Below are 27,918 nucleotides of genomic sequence, written 5' to 3'. Positions count from 1 at the left end.
AAAAGGTTTTTCTAAATGCCTTTCCTACAGAAGACCAAAAGGTCATCCCCTAGAAGACGCCCTCCAAAGGAAGACCAAAAAGTCTTCCTGTACAATACAAAATGTCTTCCTATAGAACACCAAAAGGTATTTCTATAGAAGACCAATAACTCTTCTTCCTATGGAAGACCAAAACGCCTTTCCATATGAGACCAATATGTCTTCTTAGAGAAGACCAAAGGATTCAAAAATATCTTCCTAAAGAAGGTCAAAGTGTCTACCTACAGAAGGCGAAAGGTGTTCCTAAAGAAGATCAAAGGTCTTCCTAGAGAAGATCAAATGTTAAGGTCAATAAGGTCTTCCTATACAATACCAAAAGGTCTCCCAATAGAAGACCAGAATTTTTCTTATAGAAGACCAAAAGTATTACTATGGAAAGATCTCCCTATAGAAGACCAATAGATCTTTTGGTCTTTCTAAAGAAGACCAAAAGGTCTTTCCTACAGAAGTCCAAAAAGTCATCTCATAGAAGATGCCTTCCAAAGGAAGACCAAAAAGTCTTCATGTACAATACCAAAATGCCTTCCTATAGAACACCAACAGATATTCCTATAGAAGACCAATAACTCTTCTTCCTATGGAAGACCAAAACGCCTTTCCATATGAGACCAATATGTCTTCTTAGAGAAGACCAAAGGATTCAAAAATATCTTCCTAAAGAAGGTCAAAGGGTCTACCTACAGAAGGCGAATGGTGTTCCTAAAGAAGATCAAAGATCTTCCTAGAGAAGACCAAATGTTAAGGTCAACAAGGTCTTGCTATACAATACCAAAAGGACTCCCAATATAAGACCAAAAATTCTTCTTATAGAAGACCAAAAGTTCTTCTTTTAGAAGACCAAAAGTATTGGTAAATGATCTTCCTATAGAAAATCAAAAGATCCTTTGGTTTTCCTGTACAATACCAAAATGTCTTCCTATACAACACCAAAAACTCTTCCTATGGATGACAAAAAATCTTCTTTTTGTTGACCAGTCTGTTTTCCTATAAAAGACCACTAGGAAATTCTGTAGAAGACAAAAGGTCTTCCAATAGAAGACCAAAGTGTCCTCCTATAGAAGTCCAAAAGCACTTCCTATAGAATACGTCTTCTTAAAGAAGACAAAAAAATCATATTTTTGATGGCCAGTATGTTTTCCTATATAAGACTACTAGGAAATTCTGTAGAAGACCAAAAAATTATCCTATATTATCCTTTCAATAGAAGAAGAATGGTATTCTTATAAAAGACCAAAAGCCATTCCTATAGAACACAACACGATCTTCTTAGAGAAGACCAACACTCTTACCATTGAAAGGTATTCCTACAAGGTAATTCTGTAGAAGACCAAAAGGTATTCCTATAGAAAACAACAAAATCTTCCGAAAGAAGGCGAAAAGTTCTTCCTATAGAAGTCCAACAAAACTTCATTTAGATGAGCAAAAGGTCTTGCTATAGAAGACCGAAAGGTTTTCTTATAGAAGATCAGAAGGTCTTCCTATAGAAGATCAGAGGGTATTCCTATAGAAGAATATAATGTCTTCCACTAGACGACCAAATGTTCTTTCTCTTGGATACCAAACGGTTTTCCTATAGTAGACCGAAAAGTCTTTTTATACACGGCCAAAAGGTTTTCTTATAGAAGACCAAAAGGTCTACTTATAGAAGACCTAAAGGTACTCCTCTGGAATGCAACATTTTTTTCTTATAGAAGAGCAAAAGGTCTTCCTATGGAAGACCAAAGAGTTCTTCCCACGGAAGACCAAAATGTGTTCCTACCAACGAAAAGGTCTTGCTATAGAAGACCATAAGGTCTTACTATAAAATCCCAAAAGCTCTTCCTATAGAAGAAGTATTCCTAATGAAGACCAAGAGGTCTTCCTATAGAAGTCCAAAAGGTCTTTCTATGGAAGACCAATAGGTCTTCGTATAGAAAACCAAAAAGGTCTTGCTATAGAAGACCAAAAGTTCATCGTGTAGAAGAAAAAAAGAACTTTCTGTAGAAGACCAAAATATTTCCCTATAGAAGACCGAATGGTATCCCTATAGAAGATCAAAAGTTTTTCATATAGCAGACTAAAAGGTCCTCCTATGAAACATCGAAATTTCTTCCTAAAGATGGCCAATTTTTTCCTTTAGAAGGTATTCGTATAAAAGATCAAAAGTTCTTCCTTTAGAGCCCTGAAAAGGTCTTCCTATAGAAGACCAAAAAATTCTTACTATAGAATACAAAAAGACCTTCCTATAAAAGATCAAAAGGTATTCATTCGTATAGATGTCCCAATAGTTATCCTATAGAAGACCAAAAAGTCTTCCTATAGAATACCAAAAATACCTTCCCATTAAAGACCAAACGGTTTTCCTATAGAGACGCAAAAAGGTCTTCCTATAGAAGGCCAACAATTTCTTCCTATAGACAACTAAAAGTTCTTCCTATAAAAGACCTATAGATCTTGATATGGAATACCAAACGGTCTTTCTATTGGAGACGTAAATGTCTTCTTACAAAATACTTATTCCGGAGTCCGTATCCTAATGAAGATAAATGTAAAGCCATAACTTTCGTCTAAAATAAAAATAATGATGCAATTTCTTCAGAATATTTCATGGGAGAAAAACAATACAGACTCAGTATACAAAACATCCGTTGTATCTTTATCACCATTGTTGTTGTTATTGTTTTATTTTTCACATTATTATTTAAAATTAGACTCTTCTAGTAAGCAGCAGAACTAATTAGATAAGTATTAAAAATAACAACGACAACAACAACAACGGCTAAACCGGCAGTAATATCAGGCAATTGTCGTTGTTTGTGAGTAACAACAGGAATGACAGCCTATTTAAAAAAAAATGTTTATTTCTTTTGTGCTTCTTCTTATTTTTATTGTTCTAAACATTGTTGCAGTTCAATGACTTTCTCTTGTTGAGTTTTTTTTTTTTTCAAGCGAGCACTAACTAACCAACTGACAGTCTGTCGGTAGAATGACAAAGCAAACAACACCCGCTCTGTGGTTATCATCTGCGCTGCACTGAGTCAAGCTAAATTATAAAAAAAAATGGAAAAATTGTTCATTACACTCAGCGTTATTTGCATAGGCCTAGTCATAGTTGTTGCCTCAGATGATGGTGTTTTTCATCCATCGGTTAGGCCTACGTGACTGTTTCTGTCTGCACTTATTTTGCACCAAGAACTGTGCGTTTGCTCTGTCACTGTGGCAATTCGTTGACAAAAAAATAACTCGAATAGCATCTGTTTCAGCGTATTTTTATGTGATTTTCCCATTTTTTTCTTCTTTTTGATTTCTTAAAATACGATTTACTTTTGAACTGTGTCACATTGTTTATCTGCTGATGTTTATTTTAAATTTGATTTGGTTTTTTTTTGTTTCATTTGTTTTGAACATATTTTGGCAGTGAGTTTCCTCACATCATTGAAATTCGAAGAAAAACAACCTCTTCGTGGTGACCAGTTGTTCTGTTTTTTTACAATATAATTTATTTATCTATGTTTTGTTGTTGTTGTTATTGCTGCTGATGATTATTTTGTTTTCGAATCGATGAGACAGTTTGGCTACAGCTTTTGCAAAGGCAAAATTTAGATCACTGTGTCTATTTACAGAAGACAGATGAGGAAAACAAAATTCTTTATATTTCACCACAAAATGTTAGAATGTTTACCACGGTAAAATCAAAATAAAGTATTGAAATATAAAAATAAACCTGGGGATTATCCACGTTTATATATTACGGTTGTATATCCCTATAATGAGGAAGAAGTACGAATTTGAATTTGGAAGCTACCATTATTTAAGAGTACCAATATGTTTTGCTATATAAAACCCTTCTAGTCCGATTTCCTATAAGAAAGATAAAGAGGTCTTCAAATAGAATACCAATAGGACTTCTTATAGAGGGCCAGGTCTTCTTATAGACGACCAGGTCTTCTTAAAGAAAACCAAAAGGTCTCTTACGGAAGAGGTTTTTCATACAAGGCCAAAATATCTTCTTAGAGGAGAACAAAAGGTCTTCTTATAGTAGGCCAAAAAGTTTTCTTATAAGAGGCCAAACGGTTTTCATATAACTGACCAAAAGGTCTTCTTATAGGAGAACACCAAACAATCTTCTTATAGGTGACCAAAATATCTTTCTATATAAGACCAAAAGATCATCATAGAAAAGACCAAAAGGTCTTTTTCAGAGCACCACCATGTCTTCTTATAGAACAGAAAAGGCCTACTATAAATGACACAAAATTCTTCATATAAGAATACTAAAAGGTTTTCTTTTAGAGGGCCAAATGGTCTTCCTTGAGAAGACCAAAAAGTATTTTTATCTGCGGTCAAAATGACTTCTTAGAGAATACCAAAAAATCATCCTAGAGAAGACCAGAAGGTCTTTTGAGAGAATACTGAAAGGTCTTCTTAGAGAAGACCAAAAGGTCTTGCTATACCAGGCCAACAAGTCTTCTTATAGAAGACCAAAAGATCATCTAAGAGAAGACCAAAAGGTCTTCATATAAGAAGCGAAATATCTTCTTAGAAGAAGACCTTCCTATAGGTGGCCAAAAGGTCTTTCGATGAGAAAACCAAATTGTCTGCTATGGAAAATCTAAAAAGTCGTCTTTTAGAAGGCTGAACGGTCTTCTTATAGAATACCAGAGGGTCTCCTTATACGTGGCCAAAAGCCAAATTGCCTGCTATGAAGACCCACCATATATGAGGCTAAAAGGTCTACTTACAGGAGGCCAAGAGGTGTTATATAAGAAGATCAACAGGTCTTCTTCCAAATGGTCTTCTTAGAGAAGACCCAGTGGTCTACTTATAGGAGGCCAACAAATTCTTATAGAAGAACAAAAGGTCTTCTTCTTATTAACCCTTCGAGCAAACCAAACGGAAGCCAAAAGGTCTTCTTAGGGGAGACCAACAGGTCTTCTTATAGGAGACCAAAAATCTTCAGGAAAACCAAAATGTCTGCTATGGAGGAACTAAGGATATGACTTATATGAAGGCAATAGGTTTTCTTAGAGAAGACCCACAGATCTTCTGATAAGAGGCCAAAATGAGCTCTTATATAAGACCAAAAGGCCATAACAAAAGCCATTCTTATAGGAGAAGAAAAGGTCTTCTTATAGAAGACCAAAACTTATTTTTACAGAAGGTCAAAAGGTTTTCATAGAGAAGACCTAAAGGTCCTTCGATAGGAAAACCAAACTGTCTGCTATCGAAGACCCAAAAGGTTATCTCGTATAAAGCCAAAGAGTAACTTTTTGGACTCCTATTAGAAGACCCTAGAAGACTTCTTGATTCTGGAAGACCTCTTAAGGTCTTCGATGGACCGAAAAAGACATCTTGAGTTCTCCTATAAATCGGAAAAAAGGCCTTTTGAAGTCTTCTATAGACCGAAGGAACTTTCACAGAGCGAAGAAGGTCTCTTGAGGCCTTCAATAGACCAAAGAAGTCCAAGAAGTCTTGATCTCTTCTATAGACCGAAGGACCTTCCACAGAGCGAAGAAGGTCTCTTGAGATCTTCAATAGACCCAAGAAGTCTTGAGCTCTTCTATAGACCGAAGGAACTTCAACAGAGCGAAGAAGGTCTCTTGAGGCCTTCACTAGACCCAAGAAGTCTTGACATCTTCTATAGACCGAAGGAACTTCCACAGAGCGAAGAAGGTCTCTTGAGGCCGTCAATAGACCCAAGAAGACTTCTATAGACTGAAGAATACCTCATTAGGTATTGCATAGACCGAAGAAAACCTCTTGAGGTCTTCTATAACCGAAGAAGACCTCTTGAGGTCTTCTATTACCGAAGAAGACATCTTCAGGTCTTCTATAACCGAAGAATACTTCTTGAGTTCTCCTTTAAGACGAAAAAGGCCTTTTGAAGTCTTCTATAGACCGAAGGAACTTCAACAGAGCGAAGAAGGTCTCTTGAGGCCTTCACTAGACCCAAGAAGTCTTGAACTCTTCTATAGACCGAATGAACTTCCACAGAGCGAAGAAGGTCTCTTGAGGCCGTCAATAGACCCAAGAAGACTTCTACAGACTGAAGAAGACCTCATTAGGTATTGCATAGACCGAATAAAACCTTTTGAGGTCTTCTATAACCGAAGAAGACCACTTGAGGTGTTCTATTACCGAAGAAGACTTCTTCAGGTCTTCTATAACCGAAGAATACTTCTTGAGTTCTCCTTTAAGACGAAAAAGGCCTTTTGAAGTCTTCTATAGACAGAAGGAACTTCCACAGAGCGAAGAAGGTCTCTAGAGGCCTTCACCAGACCCAAGAAGAATGGAACTCTTCTATAGACCGAAGGAACTTCCACAGAGCGAAGAAGGTCTCTTGAGGCCGTCAATAGACCCAAGAAGACTTCTACAGACTGAAGAAGACCTCATTAGGTATTGCATAGACCGAAGAAAACCTCTTATGGTCTTTTATAACCGAAGAAGACCTCTTGAGGTCTTCTATAAACTGAAAAAGACCTCTTGAGGTCTTCTATAAACCGAAGAAGACCTCTTGAGGTCTTCTATAAACCGAAGAAGACCTCTTGAGGTCTTCTATAACCGAAGAAGACCTCTTGAGGTCTTCTATAACCGAAGAAGACTTCTTCAGGTCTTCTATAACCGAAGAAGACTTCTTCAGGTATTCTATAACCGAAGAAGACCTCTTGAGGTCTCCTATAAACCAAGAAGACTTCTTGAGGTTTTCTATGGACCGATTGAGGTCGTCTATGGACCTCTTAAGGTCGTTTATGGCCTTCTATAGACTGGAGAAAATCTCATTAGGTCTTGGATAAACCGAAGAAGACCTGTTGAGGTCTCCTATAACCGCAGAAGACTTCTTGAGGTTTTCTATGGACCGATTGAGGTCGTCTATGGACCTCTTAAGGTCGTTTATGGCCTTCTATAGACTGGAGAAAATCTCATTAGGTCTTGGATAAACCGAAGAAGACCTGTTGAGGTCTCCTATAACCGCAGAAGACTTCTTGAGGTTTTCTATGGACCGCTTGAGGTCGTCTATGGACCTCTTAAGGTCGTTTATGGCCTTCTATAGACTGGAGAAAATCTCATTAGGTCTTGCATAAACCGAAGAAGACCTCTTGAGGTCTTCTATAACCGAAGAAGACCTCTTGATGTCTTCTATAACCGAAGAAGACTTCTTCAGGTCTTTTATAACTGAAGGAGACTTCTTCAGGTATTCTATAACCGAAGAAAAACTCTTGAGGTCTTTTATAAGCCTCTTGAAATTTTCTATAGACCTCTTGAAGTCTTCTATAGACTTTTTAAGTCTTCTATAAACCGAAGAAGACCTCTTTAGTTCTTTTATGAACCTCTTGAACTCTTTTATGAACCTCCTCAGGTCTTCTACGGACCTCTTGCGGTCTTCTATAGACTGAAGAAAATCTCATAAGTTTTTCCGTAGACCGAAGAAACCTCTTGAGGTTTTTTATAGACTGAGAAGATCTCCTGAGGTCTTCTATAACCTCTTGAGGTCTTCTACGGACTTCTTGAGGTCTTCTATGGACTCTTAATGTCTTCTATATACCTCTTGAGATCTTCCATAGACCTCTTGAGGTCTTCTATAGACCTCTTGAGATCTGCTATAGACCTCTTGAGGTCTTCTATAGACCTCTTGAGGTCTTCTATAGACCTCTTGAGGTCTTTTATAGACCTCTGGAGGTCTTCTATAGACCTCTTGAGATCTTCTATAGACCTCTTGAGGTATTTTATAGACCTCTGGAGGTCTTCTATAAACATCTTGAGATCTTCTATATACCTCTTGAGATCTTCTATAGACCACTTGAGGTCTTCTCTAGACCTCTTGAGATCTGCTATAGACCTGTTGAGGTCTTCTATAGACCTCTTGAGGTCTTTTATAGACCTCTTGAGGTCTTCTATAGACCTCTTGAGGTCTTCTATAGACCTCTTGAGGTCTTCTATAGACCTCTTGAGGTCTTTTATAGACCTCTGGAGGTCTTCTATAAACATCTTGAGATCTTCTATATACCTCTTGAGATCTTCTCTAGACCTCTTGAGGTCTTCTATAGACCTCTTGAGATCTGCTATAGACCTCTTGAGGTCTTCTATAGACCTCTTGAGGTCTATTATAGACCTCTTGAGGTCTTTTATAGACCTCTTGAGATCTTCTATAGACCTCTTGAGGTCTTCTATAGACCTCTTGAAATCTTCTATAGACCTCTTGAGGTCTTCTATAGACCTCTTGAGGTCTTCTATTGACCTCTTGAGGTCTTTTATAGCCCTCTGGAGGTCTTCTATAGACCTCTGGAGGTCTTCTATAGACCTCTGGAGGTCTTCTATAGACCTCTTGAGGTCTTTTATAGACATCTGGAGGTCTTCTATAGACCTCTTGAGATCTTCTATATACCTCTTGAAATCTTCTATAGACCTCTTAAGACCTCCTATAGACGTTTTGAAGTCTTCTATAAACCGAAGAAGACATCTTGATGTCTTTTATGAACCTACTGAGGTCTCCTTGTGGTCTATTATGGACCTCTCGATTTCTTGTATAGACCTCTTGAGGTCTTCTATGGATCTATTATATTAAGGTTTTCTATAGACTAAGAAGATCTCTTGAGGTCTTTTATAGACCTCTGGAGGTCTTCTATAAACCTCTTGGGATCTTCTATATACCTCTTGAGATCTTCTATAGACCTCTTGAGTCTTCTATAGACCTCTTGAAGTCTTTTATAGACCTCTGGAGGTCTTCTATAAACCTCTTGAGATCTTCTATATGGCTCCTGAGATCTTCTATAGACCTCTTGAGGTCTTCTATAGACCTCTTGAGGTCTTTTATAGACCTCAGGAGGTCTTCTATTAACCTCTTGAGATCTTCTATATACCTCTTGAGATCTTCTATATACCTCTTGAGGTCTTCTATAGATCTCTTGAGATCTTCTATAGACTTTTTGAAGTCTTCTATAAACCGAAGAAGACATCTTGATGTCTTTTATGAACCTACTGAGGTCTCCTTGTGGTCTTTTATGGACCTCTCGATTTCTTGTATGGACCTCTTGAGGTCTTCTATGGATCTATTATATTAAGGTTTTCTATAGACTAAGAAGATCTCTTGAGGTCTTTTATAGACCTCTTGAGGTCTTCTATAGACCATTTAAGTCTTCTATAGACCTCTTGAGATCTTTTATAGACCTCTGTAGGTCTTCTATAAACCTCTTGAGATCTTCTATATTCCTCTTGAGATTTTTCTATAGATCTTTTTTAGACCTCTGGAAGTCTTCTATAAACCTGTTGACATCTTCTATATATCTCTTGAGGTCTTCTATAGACCTCTTGAGATCTTCTATAGACTTTTTGAAGTCTTCTATAAACCGAAGAAGACATCTTGATGTCTTTTATGAACCTACTGAGGTCTTCTTGTGGTCTTTTATGGACCTCTTGAGGTCTTCTATGGATCTATTGAGGTCTTCTATGGACATCTTGAGGTCCTTAATAGACCCCTCGAAATATTCATATTCAGACCTCTTGAAGTCTTCTATAGATTTCTTGAAGCCTTCTATAAAACGAGGAAATTCTTTTGAATCTCTTAAACCGCAGAAGACCTTTTTAGCTATAGATATTCTATAGTAGGGCAAAAAGTCTCTTTATAGAAGCCCAAAAGTCATCTTAGAAGAAGACGAAAAGGTTTGCTATATAAGTTCCAAAAGGTCATCTTATATGAGACCAAAAGGTATTTTTATAGAAGATAAAAGTTCATCTTAAATAAGAATCAAATATCCGAAAGGTCGTCTTGGAGAGGAATAAAAGATCTTCTAATAGAATGTTAAAAGGTATTTTTTATAGGAGGCCAAAATGTCTTCTTAGAGAAGGTTAAAAATTCCTTCTTATAAACGACCAAAAGATCATCTTAGAGAATACCAAAAGGTCTTCTTATACAGGATCAAAAGGCCATATTATAGAGGACCAACATTTCTTCTTACAGAATACAAACAGACCTGTTAGAAATTACGTGCAGAATACCAAAATGTATTTCCATAAAATTTCAAGAACTTATTCTTATCGAAAACCAAACATTCTTTCAATAGACGACCGAAAGCTCTTCCCATAGAAAACCAACAGGTCTTCCAATAAAAGACCTAAAGTTTCTTATTATAGAAGATTAAAATGTCTTCTGATAGGAGGCTTGGAAGTCCAAAAGGTTTTCTTATAGAAGAGCAAAGGGTCTTATCATAGAATAGGGAAAGGTCTTCCTATAGAGGACCAAAGTCTTTTTATGGAAGAACCAATAGGTCATCTTATAAAAGACCATCCATAAAGATTTGAACATCTCTTTCATCATTTATGAATTTCAAAAAAAAAAAAATGAAAAATACCAAAACTTTTGCATCACACTCTGTCTGTCATGTTGTATGTCATACCCCCCCATAAATGGGCTGCAACAACGGGTCATTAACCGTTTAGGCCCAATTTCAATTACATTACAATTTTCCACTGTCATTTAGTCGATAAATAATTACATCTATCCATCCATCCGTCAGTCAGTCTATCACGTATCTCCATTTTGGTGTGGGGTGTAAATAAAAATTAGCCAACAATGACGGCGGCGGTGACATGCCAACAAACAACAACAACACTGTTGTAAGCGATTTAAAATCAAATAGAAATAACTACAACAATAAAAAACGCCAACAATTTTAATTTGCAATTCAAATATTTCCAGATTTACAAATTTGTTCAGAGCCTCAAACGCAATTGTTGCTTGGAAAAAGACAGAAAGAAACGTCAACGCTTAAAAACTGGTACAGGCCTTACATGACCTACCAACAACAATAGCAACACTATCTACTCTCCTTAGTAGATTCCATAATGCATTACAATTTAATGCAGTGTTGCATTTTCTTTAAATATGTTAAATTGATAACATGGGGTGGAACGAAGGAAGATTTGGATGTATAAAAAATTAAAAAAAAATTATTTAAAAAAGTAGCGATTGCGAAAATCCTTTGAAAGAAAAAAGCAAGTAAGGAATCTCGCAACTGATAGAAATGTCAAAATACTGGAATAATTTTTTTTCTCACAATATTAAAATATTCAAAATGTAAAATCAATTCTAAAGGCCTGGGTACATAAGCTGCCTCGCCTGGCTGCCTGGCTTTCCCGCTTCATTTCTGACATAATAAAAATAAAAGAATAAAGAAGGTCGAGCAAATTTCAAACGGGCTTGCCCTTTTCTTTTTTATTCTTTTATCAAAAGCAAGCAAGGCAATCAGGCGAGGCTGCTTATGTACCTAGGCCTTAAAAGTACTTCAAAAATGATTTTCATAAAAAATCCAAAAAAAAAACTTGTTGATAGAACATCAAAAATATCAAGGGTCTTCAAATAAAGGATCAATTCCACTCCCATTTTTGGCCGATTTTATATAAAAAAATAAGCCATAACAACTATGAGCTTAATTTCCAATTTTAATTTTTTTTTTAAATTTTTATTTTTTTATTTTAAATGTTTAAAAAATAAAAAATTAAAAATGAAATTGTAAATTAAAGAATTATAATTTAAAATAAAAAAAAAACTAAAATTTAAAATAAAAAATATTAAATTTTGAAAATTGAAAACCTGAAATTTTGAAATTTGAAAATCTGAATTGAACAGAAAATTTTATTTTTAAATTTAAAATAAATATACCCAGCAAAAATACTCATTACAAATTGACCTACTTTCTGATTATTTTAACACGGGCATGTCATAGGGAGTAAGTACTTATTTTTTGGCACCTAAAAGTAAATCAATAAGTACTTATATAAGTAGTTACGACTTGAAGTAACCAAGGAGTAACTACTTATTTATCTACTTTTTAGTGGTCAAAAAATAAGTACTTACTCCCTATGACATGCCCGTGTTAAAATAATGAGAAAGTAGGCCAATTTGTAATGAGAATTTTTGCTGGGTATGTAAATAAAGTTTTTCTTTAAAATAAAAAAACTAAAATAAAAAATATTAAATTTTTAAAATTAAAAATTTGAATTGAAAATTTTATTTTTAAATTTATAAATAAATTTAAATAAGGTTATAATTTAAAAGTTAAAATTCAAAATAAAAAACTAAATTTGAACATTTATAATAAAATATATTAAATTTTGAAAATTTGAATTGATTTGAAAATTATATTCTTAAATTTATAAATGTAAAATTAAAAATTTAAATTTGAAAATTAAAATTGAATTTTTTTAATTCCTCTCCCTTTTTGGCCAGTTTTATATAATTTATATTTCAATTTTAAATTTTAAATGTTTATTTAATTTTTATTTTAATTTAAAATTTTTAAAAAAATAAAATTTAAAATTAAAAAATAATAATTTAAAAGTTTACATTTAAAAAATTTTAATTGAATTGAAAATGTTATTTTTAAATTTATATAAATTTATATAGTTGCCAAATTTAAATTTTTTATTTCAAATTTTTATTTTGTAATTTTAAATGTTTAAAAAATAAAAATTTAAAATTTAAAAATGAAATTGCAAATTTAAAATTAAAAAACATACAATTTTAAATTAAAGAATTATAATTTAAAAGTTTAAATTTAAAATAAAAAAGACTAAAATTTAAAATAATAAATATTAAATTTTGAATTGAAAATTTTATTTTTAAATTTATAAATAAATATATGTAAATAAAGTTGTGCTTTAAAATAAACAACTAAAATTTAAAATAAAAAATATTAAATTTTGACAATTCAAAATTTGCATTGAATTAAAATTTTTATTTTTAAATTTGTAAATGTAAAATTAAAAATTGAAAATTAAAAAAAAAAAATATAAATTTAATTTTGAAAATAAAAATTGCAATTTTTTAATTCCTCTCCCTTTTGGGCCAATTTTATATAATTTATATTATAAAAAATATTAAATTTGAATTGGTTTGAAAATTTTATTTTTTAATTTGTAAATGTAAAATTAAAAATTGAAAATGAAAACAAATTAAAAATTTAATTTTTAAAATTAAAATTGAAATTTTTTAATTCCTCTCCTTTTTTGGCCAATTTTATATAATTTATATTTCAACTTTAAATTTTTACTTTTTAATTTTAAATTTTTAAATTTTTAAAAAATAAAATTTAAAATTGTAAAATTAAAATAAAAATTAAAAAAATATAAAATTAAAAAAATATAATTTAAAAGTTTAAATTTAAAAAATTTTAAATGAATTGAAAATTTTATTTTTAAATTTATATAAATATAAATACATTTTTAGTTAAAAGTTTAAATTTACAATAAAAAAATTAAATTGGAAATTTAAAATAAAAAATATTAAATTTTGAAAATTCGAAATTTGAATTAAAAATTTTATTTTAAATTTATAAATGTAAAATTAAAAAACATTTAAATAAAAAATTTAAAAGTTTGTATTTGAAAATTGAAATTTTTAAATTTATATTTATAAATATTAAATTTTGATAATTTAAAATTTGAATTGAATTGAAAATTTAATTTTAAAATTTATAAATATTAAAAATTTATATTTATATATAAATTTATATTTATATATATATATATATATATATATATATATATATATATAATTAATAAATAATAAATATAAATCCATTTATAATTTTAAATCCTAAAATAACTAAATTTGAAAAATTAATATAAAAAATATTAAATTTTGAAAATCGAAAATTTGAATTGATTTGAAAATTTTATTTTTAAATTTATGAATGTAAAATTAAAAATTGAAAATTAAAAATTTAAATTTTAAAATCCCGTTTTGGCCAATTTTATATAATTTATATATATCAATTTTAAATATTTATTTTTTAATTGTAAATTTAAAATATAAAATTAAAAAATTATAATTTAAAAAATTTGAGTTGAATTGAAAATGTTATTTTTAAATTTATATACATAAATATAAATAAATTTTTAATTAAAAGATTAAATTTACAATAAAAAATTACATTGGAAATTTAAAATAAAAAAATTTTATTTTCAATGTATAAATGTAGAATTAAAAATTGAAATTTTAAAATTAAAAAACACTTAAATTAAAAATTTAAAAGTTTGAATTTGAAAATTGAAATTTTTAAATTTATATTTATAAATATTAAATTTTGAAAATTAAAAATTTGAATTGAATTGAAAATTTTATTTTTAAATTTATAAATAAATATAAATAAATTTATAATTTAAAAGTTTAAATTAAATATAAAAAAAAATAAATTTGGAAACTTAATATAAATAATATTAAATTTTGAAAATTTGAAATGATTTGATAGTTTTATTTTTAAATTTATACATGGAAAATTAAAAATTGAAAAATAAAGATAAATTTGAAAATCCCCTTTTGGCCAATTTTACATAATTTATATTTCAATTTAAAATTTTTGTTTTTTAATTTAACATTTTTAAAAAATAAAATTTAAAATTGTAAATTGTAAATTGTAAATTTAAAATATAAAATTAAAAAATATAAGATTAAAAAATTATAATTTAAAAAATTTGAATTGAATTAAAAATGAAAATATTTTTTAACTTATATAAATATGAATAAATTTTTAATTAAAAGTTTAAATTTACAATAAAAAAATTAAATTGGAAATTTAAAATAAAAAATATTAAATTTTGAAAATTGAAAATTGCAAATTTGAATTGAAAATTTGATTTTAAATTTATAAATGTAAAATTAAAAATTGAAAATTAAAAAACATTTAAATTAAAAATTTAAAAGTTTGAATTTGAAAATTGAAATTTATATTTATAAATATTAAATTTTGAAAATTAAAAATTTGAATTGAATTTTTTTTTTAAATTTATAAATAAACATAAATAAATTTATAATTTAAAAGTTTAAATTTATAATAAAAAACTAAAATTTGAACTGAAAATTTTATTTTAAATTTATTAAAGTAAAATTAAAAAACCTTTAAATTAAAAATTTTTAATTAAAAAACATTTAAATTAAAAATTTAAAAGTTTGAATTTGAAAATTGAAATTTATATTTATAAATATTAAATTTTGAAAATTAAAAATTTGAATTGAATTGAATTTTTTTAAATTTATAAATAAACATAAATAAATTTATAATTTAAAAGTTTAAATTTATAATAAAAAACTAAAATTTGAACTGAAAATTTTATTTTAAATTTATTAAAGTAAAATTAAAAAAACGTTTAAATTAAAAATTTTAAATTAAAAAACATTTAATTAAAAATTTAAAAGTTTGAATTTGAAAATTGAAATTTATATTTATAAATATTAAATTTTGAAAATTAAAAATTTGAATTGAATATAAATTTAAAAAATTATAATTTAAAAGTTTAAATTTGAAAAATTTTTATTGAATTGAAAATGTTATTTTTAAATGTATATAAATATAAATAAATGTTTAATTAAAAGTTTAAATTTACAATAAAAAAATTATATTGGTAATTTAAAATAAAAAATATTAAATTTTGAAAATTGGAAATTTGAATTGAAAATTTTATTTTAAATTTATAAATGTAAAATTAAAGATTTAAAATTAAAAAAACATTTATAAATATTAAATTTTGAAAATTAAAAATTTGAATTGAAAATTTTATTTTTTAATTTATAAATAAATTTATAATTTAAAAGTTTAAATTAAAAATAAAAAATATTAAATTTTGAAAATTGAAAATTTGAATTGATTTGAAAATTGTATTTTTAAATTTATAAATGTAAAATTAAAAAAATTAAATTAAAAATTTATATTTGAAAATTAAAATTGAAATTTTTTAATTCCTCTCCCTTTTTGGCCAATTTTTAAAAAATAAAATTTAAAATTGTAAATTTAAAATATAAATTAAAAAATAGAAAATTAAAAAATTATAATTTAAAAGTTTAAATTTAAAAAATTTTAATTGAATTAAAAATTTTATTTTTAAATTTATATAAATATAAATAAATTTTTAGTTAAAAAAACAATAAAAAAATTAAATTGGAAATTTAAAATAAAAAATATTAAATTTTGAAAATTGGAAATTTGATTTTAAAATTTTATTTTAAATTTATAAATGTAAAATTAAAAATTTAAAATTAAAAAACATTTAAAATAAAACTTTAAAAGTTTGAATTTGAAAATTGAAATTTTTAAATTTATATTTATAAATATTAAGTTTTGAAAATTAAAAATATGAATTGAATTGAAAAATGTATTTTTAAATTTATAAATAAATTTATAATTTAAAAGTTTCAATTCAAAATAAAAAACTATAATTTAATATAAAATATATTAAATTTTGAAAACGTGAAATTTGAATTAATTTTAAAGTTTTATTTTTAAATTTATGGATGTAAAATTAAAAATTGAAAATTAAAAAAAATTAAATTAAAAATTTAAATTTGAAAATCCCCTTTTGGTCAATTTTATATAATTTGTATTTCCATTTTCAATTTAAAATTTTTATTTTTAAAATTTTAAAAAATAAAATTTACAATTGTGAATTTAAAATATAAAATTAAAAAATTATAATTTAAATGTTTAAATTTAAAAAAAATTTGAATTGAATTGAAAATGTTATTTTATATTATAAATACATTTTTAATTAAAAGTTTAAATTTACAATAAAAAATTAAATTGGAAATTTAAAATAAAAATATTAAATTTTGAAAGTTGGAAATTTGAATTAAAAATTTTATTTTTAAATTTATAAATGTAAAATTTAAAATTAAAAAAACATTTAAATTAAAAATATAAAAGTTTGAATTTGAAAATTGCAATTTTTAAATTTATATTTATAAATATTAAATTTTGATAATTAAAAATTTGAATTGAATTGAAAATTTTATTTTTAAATTTCTAAATATAAATTTTTAAATTTATAAATAATAAATATATGTAAATCAATTTATAATTCTAAAATTTAAATTTAAAATAAAAAAACTAAATTTGAAAAAAATTAATATAAAAATTGAAAATTTAAAATTAAAAAAGCATTTAAATTAAAAATTTAAACGTTTTAATTTGAAAATTTAAATTTTTAAATTTATATTTATAAATATTAAATTTCGAAAATTAAAAATTTTAATTGAATTGAAAATTTTATTTTTAAATTTATAAATAAATATAAATAAATTTATAATTTAAAAGTTTAAATTAAAAAGAAACTAAATTTGAAAATTTAATATAAAAACTATTAAATTTTGAAAATTGAAAATTTGAATTGATTTGAAAATTTTATTTTTAAATTTATTAATGTAAAATTAAAAAAATAAAATTAAAAATTTAAATTTGAAAATCCCTTTTCAATTTTAAATTTTAATTTTTTAATTTTAAATTTTTAAAAAATAAAATTTAAAATTGTAAATATAAAATTAAAAAATTATAATTTAAAAGTTTAAATTTAAAAATTTTGAGCTGAATTGATAATGTTATTTTTAAATTTATATAAATATAAATAAATTTTTAATAAAAAGTTTAAATTTACAATAAAAAAAATAAATTAGAAATTTAAAATAAAAAAATGTTACATTTTGAAAATTGGAAATTTGAATTGAAAATTTAATTTTTTAAATTTATAAATGTAAAATTGAAAATTCAAAATTATAAAAAAAAAAAACATTTAAATTCAACATTTAAAAGTTTGAATTTGAAAATTTATATTTTAAATTTTAATTTCATTTAAGACTATCATTAGCAGTTAATATCCGCACCTGCAGCTTTAAGTTTTTTGAAGTAATTAAAATGTTCCTACCTCCTTCATATCAAGACTCTCATTACAATTTGTTATTGTTATTGGTGCTACTGTTTAATTTTTATCGAAAGTATCCCTAGGTATTGTTGTTTTTTTTTTTTGTAAATGTTAATGCTATTGTTGTGAAGATTGAGGGCGTTGTTGTTTAAGGTCATTAAACAAAACAATAACACCCAACCAGAAGAGAAGAGCAGCGAAGAGAACTGAACAGAATAACAACAAGACAACAAATAAGTTAACAATGCATTTAATTAATTGCAATTCATAAAGCACCCATACACAACAACAACAAACAAACAAACGAGAACAACAACACCAACACGACAACCACAATTCTAGGCAATATATTGCTTTTATAAAAGCTTAAACACACTCACACTTTGTTATAAAATTTTTGTGATAAATGGTATGTGTGGGTGTATGGGCGACTTCGACTTTTATAAACAACAACAGCACATTATTATTTGTTTTTGTTTTGTTGATCCATTTTTGTTGTCGTTGTTCATGTTTGCTTGTCATTCTTTTGTCAATTCAATTTAACAAATTTAAACGTAATCCAAATCCAAATGATACCCTTTCTCATCGTATCCGATCATTAATTAAAATGGAGTGATGAGGCACATTCTGGGATTTGGATCAAATGTGAAGAGGAGGAGGAGGTCGAGGAAGAGAGATAAGGAGGGATTTGCTCACTGTTTTAATGCCTTTGGCTAATTGTCTTAATTAAAAGACAATAAACAAAAGTAGCGACAATGACAACAACAATTAATAATGTTTTTTTGTAGTGCAACTAATAAGGAAAAACAACATTAAATTAATTCGTATCTGGAGTGATTAAGCGGAGGGTGGTCAGTCAACACTTGGCGAATACAAATTAAAAAAATTTTATTTTTTTTCTGTTAAGTGACAGGACGTAAGATTAAAATTATTAAAAGATAAAATATATTATAAGAAGGTCTTATGGTCTTCTATAGAAATATTTTTTTTTGGTTTGGAAGACCAGTTGGTCTTCATTGGAAACATCTTTTGGTAGTCTATGGGAAGACCATTGTATTTTCATTAAGAAGACCTTTTGATCACCTTTAAGAAGACCTAGCGGTCTGATATAAGAACAACTTGTAGTATTCTATAAGAAAATTTTGTGGTCTTCTTTAAGAACACCTCGTGGTCTTCTATAGACTTTATGTTCTTCCATAAGGCGACTTCGTGGTCCTCCATAAGAAGTCTTTATGGCCTTCTATAAGTAGACCTTTGGTAATTCTATAAGAGGACTTTTGGTGTTGTTCTGTTCTGTTGTTCTATACGAAAACCTTGTGGTCTTCTATAAAAAGACTTTGTAATCGTCTATAAGAAGACCTTGTTGTCCTCTAAAAGTAGACCTTGTGGGCTTCTAAAAGAAGACCTTGTGGTCTTCTATAAGAAGTCCTTGTGGTCTTCTATAAGAAGGCTTTGTGGTTTACTATAAGAGGATCTTGTGGTTTTCTATAAGAAGACCTTGTGGTCTTCTATAAGAGGCCCAATCTATAAGAGGACCTTGTGGTCTACTGTAGGAAGTTCTTTTGGTGTTCTAAACGAAGACCCTTTTGTGTTCTACCTTGTGGTCTTCAAAAAGAAGACTTTATCGTCTTCTATAAGAAGACCTTGTAGTCTTCTAGAAGAAGACCTTGTAGTCTTCTAGAAGAAGACCTTGTGGACCGCAAGGTCCTCTTTATGAAGATGTTATAGTCTTCTATAGTACAACCTTGTAGAAGTCCTTGTGGTCTTCTATAAGAAGGTCTTGTGGGTGACGTAGCGGATGGAAGATACCAAGCAACGGTCCTGACCGGCTTTAACATGGCAAAGCCCAGGATTTATTTTGGTCCCTCTTTCATCTCAAGTGGACACTAACCTCCCCGTGGTGTCACCTGGGGAACTGTCTTTAACACCCGTTAAAGGTAGTGAGCTAACATGTGCCGCGCGTTCACCCATAAGAACGTTAAACGCTTGGGTTTGGGCGTCGGGTTAGTAACCCTCCCCTAGAAAAACAGTCTACTATGAAAAAACGAAAGAAAAGAAAAACAAATCCCTCAAAATTTGACGACCCCCGCAAACGTTTTAAGGACCATGATCTGCCAATCTGCACCTGGAATGTTCGCACTCTTTATAGAGAAGGTGCAGTTTACGCATTGGCAGATGTACTTGAAAAGTACAAAGCCGACATTACTGCCATACAGGAAATACGATGGAACGGGAACGGCGTCACAACAACACTTAAAGGTGACGCACTGTATTATAGCTGCCATGACACAAAGCATGAGTTTGGTTGCGGATTTGTATTTGGTCGGAGGTTAAAACATCTGTAGTGCGATCGATTTTTTTTTTACCGATTTTTGTCGGTAACTCAAAAAATGAGGTAGAGAATCGCACTACTGGTCTCCAGCTTCACCCCAGTGAATGAAAGACTCGCTGCAATTCGATTAAAAGCAAAATTCTTCAACATCAGCTTTATTTGCGCTCATGCTCCCACTGAAGACAAGGACGAACAGACCAACGATATTTTTACGAGCGCTTAGAAGAAACATATGACCGTTGCCCTGCCCATGACATTAAAATCATTCTAGGCGATTTTAATGCCAAAATTGGAAAGGGGAATATCTTTGGCCCAACAGTCGGGAAATTCAGTCTCCACAGTGAAACATCTGACAATGGTATGAGGCTGATAGACTTTGCAGCTGCAAAACATGGAAGTTAGCAGTACCAGATTTAAGCATCTCGATATTCATAAGTGCACCTGGCTGTCGCCAGATCAAAGAACAAGAAATCAAATTGATCACGTTGTGATAGATGGAAGACATGCATCAAGCGTGTTGGATGTACGATCGTTCCGAGGTGCAAACATACCTTGTTGCGGCAAAGGTACGTACCAGATTAAACGTAGCAAACAAAGTGCGAACAGACACAACACGGAAGTGGGACATCTTTAAGCTGCAATCACAACAGATAGCCACAGCATATTCCACTCAACTGACCCAACTGCTTAATCAAAGCACTCCTCGTCCCGATAACATATCAGGACAATGGCAAAGCAATGCCACTCCATGCAAACAGCCGCAAAATCCATACTTGGATAACAGAGATCTCCACCAAGGAACCCATGGTATGACCAGGAGCGTCGTGCTGCAACGGAAAATAAAAATGCGGCATATAGGGCTACTTTACAATCAGTAGCAACGCGTAGCGCACGAGAGAGGTATCGGGAGAAAAGGAGGGAGGAGAAACGTCTTTTCCGCAGGAAAAAGAGAGAGATGGAAAAGCGGGAGTGTGAACAAATCGAGATGTACAGGAGACAGAATGAAGTCTGGAAATTCTACCAAAGAGTGAAACATCAAACTTATGGCTTTGGAACTGGCACATCCTCCTGTAGAGAACAACAAGGTAATCTGGTAACTGATACAGATAGTGTGCTAAGGATATGGAAAGAACATTTTTCCAAACTGTTGGTATCCAATAGTAGCGAAGTCGACGAAGATACCACAGATTCAATCCAAGAATATGGTATTGAATGTATACCACCCGGCCAAAATGAGGTAAAGACAGCAATAAACCGGCTGAAGAATAATAAGGCAGCAGGAGCTGATGGCCTACCAGCCGATCTGTTTTCAACCGGAGGCGACACGCTGATAAGGTGTATGCATCAGCTAGTTAGCTCCATCTGGCAGGAAGAACGCGTACCCGAAGATTGGAACCTGAGCATCCTGAATCCCGTCTATAAGAAAGGAGATAAGACTTTATGCTCCAACTATAGGGACATAAGTCTTCTCCCTATCGCATACAAGATAGTGTCAGGGATATTGTGCGAACGACTAAAGCCCATGGTCAACGAAATAATTGGACCATACCTGGCAAATCCACCATTGACCAGATATTTACCCTGCGCCAAATCCTGGAGAAGACCCAAGAGTGCAGATCGGCACCTACCACCTTTTTGTCGATTATAAAGCAGCCTTCGACAGCCCGCTACGTTCAAAGGAATTCCAAGCAATGTTTGAATTTGGTATCCCCGCAAAGCCCATTCGGCTTTGTAAAATGACTCTAACTGACACAAGATCTTCAGTTAAAATAGGAAAGAGCCTCTCCGAAGAGTTTTGTACCAAAAGAGGTTTCAGGCAAGGAGACAGCCTTTCGTGTGACCTTTTCAACATCCTGCTAGAAAAGGTTATACGAGAGGCAAACGTCAAAAGAAGTGACACAATGTACACAATAGCCGCATGTTACTTGCTTATGCTGATGATATAGACATCATGGGGCGATCAGTAAAAGAAGTAACCGATACCTTTATGAAGGTCGAAGGAGAATCTGCTAAAGTGGGTCTGGCGGTAAACGGCGAGAAGACCAAGCTGATGGTGTCGACGCGTCCATTGAGATCGGACCAACTGTTGAAGTTAGTTCCTATAATTTTGATGTAGTAAAAGACTTCGTATACCTCGGTACCGCCGTAAACACAACAAACAACATCAGTTGTGAAATAAGAAGAAGAATTGTATTGGCCAACAGATGCTACTTTGGCTTAAGCAAGCAGTTTAAAAACAAAGCCACAACTCGTCAAACAAAAATAACGCTTTACAAAACACTGATACTACCCGTCCTGATGTATGGTTCCGAATCCTGGGTACTTTCGCAAGCAGATAAGGCAGTGCTTGGCGTGTTTGAGAGAAAAATTCTTCAAAAGATCTACGGACCGATCTGCGTTGACGGTGAATATCGACGTCGTATGAACCAACGACATCAATATCGTTAAACGTATCGGGATGCAGCGATTGCGTTGGGTAGGCCATATCATAAGAATGAGCGATGATGAACCCGCTAAAAAAACGTACAAATTCGGGCCGCATGGCGGTGTACGCAGAATTGGCAGGCCAATGAATAGATGGAGCAAACAAGTGAATGATGAGATGACAAGGCGCGGTATTCCAAAAAGCGAAGCACGAAACAGAGAGAATTGGAGATCTTTTCTTAGTTCGGTCTATGGAACAAATGTTCTGTAATGGGCCAGCTAAGTAAGTAAGTAAGAAGGCCTTGTGGTCTTCTATAAGAAGGCCTTGCGATTTTCTATAAGAAGACGTTTTTTACAATGGTGTGAACGATAACTCTCGAATGCAGCAATCGATTTGTTCCAAACTTTGCATATATTATTTTTCCTTCTGGATGTAGATCGGGTTCGAATATGAACTAAATCGCCTCACTCCTTCGGGTACCTCACACACAAACTTCGGAGACAGTGAAATTTAAGAGCTACTCTCGGATCGTTTTGAAATTTGTTTCAGCAGGTTGTTCTTGCAAAAACGTCGGTACATTTTTTCCTGAAATAATGGCCTAAAAGCACAAAGAAACCCTGACGGTATCACCTAAAATTTCAAATCCGCAAGATAACTCTCGCAGGAAGTTTCTGGTTGGTCCAAACTTTGCACATCGTATTAATTTAGTTTTTCCGGTTGCAATATGGACTATGTCGGCCCACTTCTGTGAGTACCTTCCACACAAAATTCAAAAAAAAAAAATAAGTTTAGGAGCTCCTCTCGGATCGTTTTCAAATATTTTCAGTAGGTTGTCCCTTTACAACGGCATAATTTTTTTTCCGGAGTAAGTCCATAAAAAAAATGCCGGTACATACTAAAGTGGCAAGTGGTATAAGATAACTCTCAAACTTTTTCAAAAATTTGTTCTAAACTTAGTGTAACGAAAGGTAATCACGGTGTGCCTTAACCAAATTTAAATGGAAGGTGCTTACACCTGGGAAGTTTTTGCAGATTCTGAACCTACAATGCTCATAGATGAGAAATATCAAGAAACAAAAAAAAAAATCGCCGGAGGGATTTTCAAATAAATCGCGGTTTGAGTTCACATTTTTAGGGGTTATTTAGGTTTTCACGATTTTGCTTGGAAACCGCGAGTCCTATTTAAATGGGCCTAAGGAAAATGTTGTAGCTGTGAAAATTCTCCACAATATTGACATTTATGATATTTTCGTAGATTTTACCGTTTTTGAGATATAGAAGTTCAAATTGAGACAATGCACTGACTGTATCGCCTCCTTATAAAACAATATCATGCTCAGTGCGCCTTAATTAACTTTTGATGAAAACCGCTTACACATGGAAAGATTTCGCGGATTCAGAAACAGCAATGTTCATAGATAAGAAAAATAAAAAAAAAAAAACAGAAAAAATCGCCGGAGGGATTTTTAAATAAATCGCGATCAAAATTCACAATTTTAGGGCTTTTTCAGGTTTTCACGATTTTGCTTGGAAACCGCAAGTCCAATCGAAATGGAGCTAAAGAAAATATTGTAGCGATTTATTTTAAAATCCCTCCGGCGATTTTTGTTGTTTCTTGATATTTCTCATTTATGAGTATTGTAGTTTTAGAATCAGCAAAAACTTCCGAGGTGTAAGCACCTTCCATTTAAATTTGTTAAGGCACACCGTGTACAACAATTGTAAGTCCTATTTGGTTTTTTTTTTTTTTTAATTTATCAACACAGTTCTTTTAAAATTATATAAAATTTTGTTTAAAATACTTACAATTATGGCCAAATAATAACGATAATCGTATGGCAGCGGCCCATCACCATTCATAATGAAATTCTGGGTTTTTAAAAAATGATCGAGAAAACGTGGATGGTAGCTAATGACCTTTGTCACTTGATCCAATTCCAGGTCATCCATGTTGTATTCACGAACGGGGCACTGCAATGAAATTGAAAAAAAGGAAAACGCAGGTTATTAACAATTATTGCAGGCTAAATGAAAAAACAACAAAACAAAACATCAAATTAAATTAACGCACTATTTTCACAATGAACTTGTAATCCGATCTGTAAGCTAGAAGTACACATATTTTGCGGTCAAGTGTAGCATAGAAAAAGAACATGAAAATATGTAAAACAAGAAGATTTGTACTGAAAAATGAAAACAAGAATATGTACAAAGTGTTTGTTTAATTTCATTGTCATCATGAGGCTTGGAAGGCACAACATAAGTATAAATACCCAGTAAACATAGGGAAAATGTAACCTGAGGGGTTTAACTATCGTCAAAAAGGTGGAAGGAAATTGAACTACGACATTTAGAGTGCATGGCGAGCAATCTTAACATTGCCTTATGGGCGTGCCCTTTATTAACTTTTGGTGCTCCTAAATATCTTAAAAATGTCGGCAGGGATTGTTATTTCGGTCATACCCATAAAATCTTTAGCAAGTCCCAAACAAAATTCCTATAAAAATGCCTGCCTATTTAAACTTTCCTAAAAAATCCAATCTTAAAAATCCACTTTGATTATCCGATCCCCGAAAATCGCTAAAAAATGTATTTGGTTTTTTTGGCCAAGTTTATTAGTCTCCCTAGAGTCTTCAAAATTTCCACAACCATTGCCATTAGGTATATATACGAATCATCAACAAATCAACGTTTCCCCATGGAAAAATCTCTAAAAATTCCCGTTAGTATGACATTTTCCAATATTCTCCATATTGAAGCTATTTTGTGGATTTTTTACCTGTTTTTTTCTTAAACGCCAAACACATTCAGACATACCGAGATACTTGTGCCATAATTCCATATTTGCAAACCCCCAATTGTTGTTGTTATTGCTATTCTTCTTTAGAATCATCGTGACAATATTCGAAATGACATGATGAACAAACAACAAGAGTCCAAATAAGCTTTGATTTTTGGCTGTCAGTTTTTGAAGCTAATTTGGTATTAAAAACGCGGTATTTTTACTTGAGCGCCGCACAACTGGACACTTCCATTTTAAATAAGTTGTATTTGCGGTTCGGTTCTATTTTTTTTTTATAAATTTGGTCAACAAAATGTTGTTTCAACAACAATATAAGGCTAAGACAATAAAAAGTAGTCTGATCGGTGTAATTTGTCATTTTTGTTGCCGGCACAACAATTGCAAAGAAATTCGATACAGTAAATCGTTATTTTTTTGTCATCGGAATCATGACTTGAATGACAAAAAAAACAGAAGCTTTCGGTTGGTTTGAAATGGACATATTTTCTCAAGCCTATGAAAGTGGCGTGGATTTTTTAAAAATATTTTCTCAAGCCTCTGAAAGTGGCGTGGATTTTTTAAAAAAATATTTTTTTTCAAGCCTCTAAGAGAGCGTGGTTTTTTAACAATATTTTTTCAAGCCCCCAAAAGAGGTGTAGATTTTTTTAAAAATATTTTTTCAAGCTTCCGAAAGAGGCGTGGATTTTTTTTAACAATATTTTTTCAGACCTCCAAAAGAGGCGTGGATTTTTTTAACAATATTTTTTCAGGCCTCCAAAAGAGGCGTGGATTTTTTTAACAATATTTTTTCAGGCCTCCAAAAGAGGCGTGGATTTTTTAACAATATTTTTTCAGGCCTCCAAAAGAGGCGTGGATTTTTTTAACAATATTTTTTCAGGCCTCCAAAAGAGGCGTGGATTTTTTAACAATATTTTTTCAGGCCTCCAAAAGAGGCGTGGATTTTTTTAACAATATTTTTTCAGGCCTCCAAAAGAGGCGTGGATTTTTTTAACAATATTTTTTCAGGCCTCCAAAAGAGGCGTGGATTTTTTGAACAATATTTTTTCAGGCTTCCAAAAAAGGCGTGGCTTTTTTAAAAATATTTTTTCAGGCCTCCAAAAGAGGCGTGGTTTTTTTTAACAATATTTTTTTGAAGCCCCTGAAAGGGACGTGGATTTTTTTAACAATATTTTTTCAGGCCTCCAAAAGAGGCGTGGATTTTTTTAACAATATTTTTTCAGGCCTCCAAAAGAGGCGTGGATTTTTTTTAACAATATCTTATCAAGCCTCTGAAATAGAGGTTAAGCATGAACTTAGCACTTGCTTCGTAACATTTAAACCTCATGTTTTTTGACAATTTACATGCACACGTGTGTATGTAAATGGCTTTTTGAGAATGTATAAAAAAATTAGCAAAAGAATTAGAAAACATTTGCTAATATGTGTTTACTATTGAAATCTCAAAAAAAAAAATTAAAAAACAAATAATATATAAAAGCATATTTTTCCGGTAGCTCCGAAGAGTCGTTTTAAACGTGCCAAGAAAAATTAGAAAACGCCTTGATAACAAAACTCAATGGAAACGTGTTAATTGGTTTGCTTAAATTGTTATTTACTCGTCGTGTGACAAAAAAGGCAAGCAAAAAATATTGTCAGCAAGACCAGCTCTTTTATAACCTACATTGGCACTACTTAAGTTTCAATATAAATTGTGGAAAAAATATACCAGACGCTACTAATTGTGTTTGTTTTGGGGTAGACATAGACATCGCTATTAATTTGTTAATTATTTTAAGTTAATTACATTAACTAATTTGAATAATTATTTATTTATTTATTTTTAATTTTCGTGGCTTGTTTGCATTACCTTGTAATTAAAAAGTAAATTTTTGCTTATGACCCCTAAGCATTACCAATCATTACTCAAACACAACCCCCTCTACAAATTGATGTAGGGTATTCACAAAAATAAAAGCAATTCAAAAAATCAACAACTCTAAAAAAATAACCCGTCTTATCAAAATTGTGACACAATATTTGGATATATAACGAAAATAACCCATATTTTTAAAAGATTTTTATTTGTTTGTTGCTTTTTTTATTATAATTTTTTTTTATTTTTGTACTCAACAACAAAAATATACTCAACAACAAATATTATATATGCAAAAATAAAAAACAAACAAACACGCTTACTCTTTTTTTTGTTGATTTGCCTTTTTCGGGTGTTGATATGATAAATCTTTGGTTGGGGCGTCAGATGTCAAACGAATGTGCGATCATCATTAATTTTATTTAAAATAAGACTAAAGTTGTTGTTGTTTTGTTTTTATTTTTGGTGAGATGTGACTTTTTAGTTTTGCTTGTTTTTGTTTAAACTTAATTAACATTTAAATGGTAGCTTTCAGCAAAACAGATCTACCGAAATTTTACTATTGTTTAAATTGATTAATAATGCGGGGGTAATGACCAACTACTACGAGGGGGGTTTCTTAAATTGATTTTTGAGTCATTAGTGGTTATAATAAATAATAATTTAAAACATAAATAATATATAATATATAAAAAATAGTAAATAATACGTAATAAATAAGAAATAATAAACAATTAACAATAATTAATAAAAATAAAAAATAAATAAGAAATAATAAACAATAAATAGTAAATAATAAATAATCA

General features: G+C 30.4%; 1 protein-coding gene across 3 annotated transcripts in view; it reads right to left on the bottom strand.

The window, feature by feature from the left end:
- Window positions 1-27,918, bottom strand: part of Sesn (Sestrin) — a 177,846-nt gene that overhangs the window by 23,936 nt on the left and 125,992 nt on the right. For all 3 annotated transcript variants that reach the window (XM_073957441.1, XM_073957443.1, XM_073957440.1), the window contains one exon: window positions 24,264-24,428. In XM_073957441.1, coding sequence (XP_073813542.1) covers window positions 24,264-24,428 — 165 coding nt within the window. The remainder of the gene's footprint in view (window positions 1-24,263; window positions 24,429-27,918) is intronic.

Source organism: Musca autumnalis, unplaced genomic scaffold, assembly GCF_047663935.1.
Source record: "Musca autumnalis isolate F117 unplaced genomic scaffold, ASM4766393v1 scaffold_5, whole genome shotgun sequence".
NCBI classification, from domain to species: Eukaryota; Metazoa; Arthropoda; class Insecta; order Diptera; family Muscidae; genus Musca; species Musca autumnalis.
Note: the sequence above shows the minus strand (reverse complement) of the source record. Positions and strands in the feature narration are given on the sequence as shown.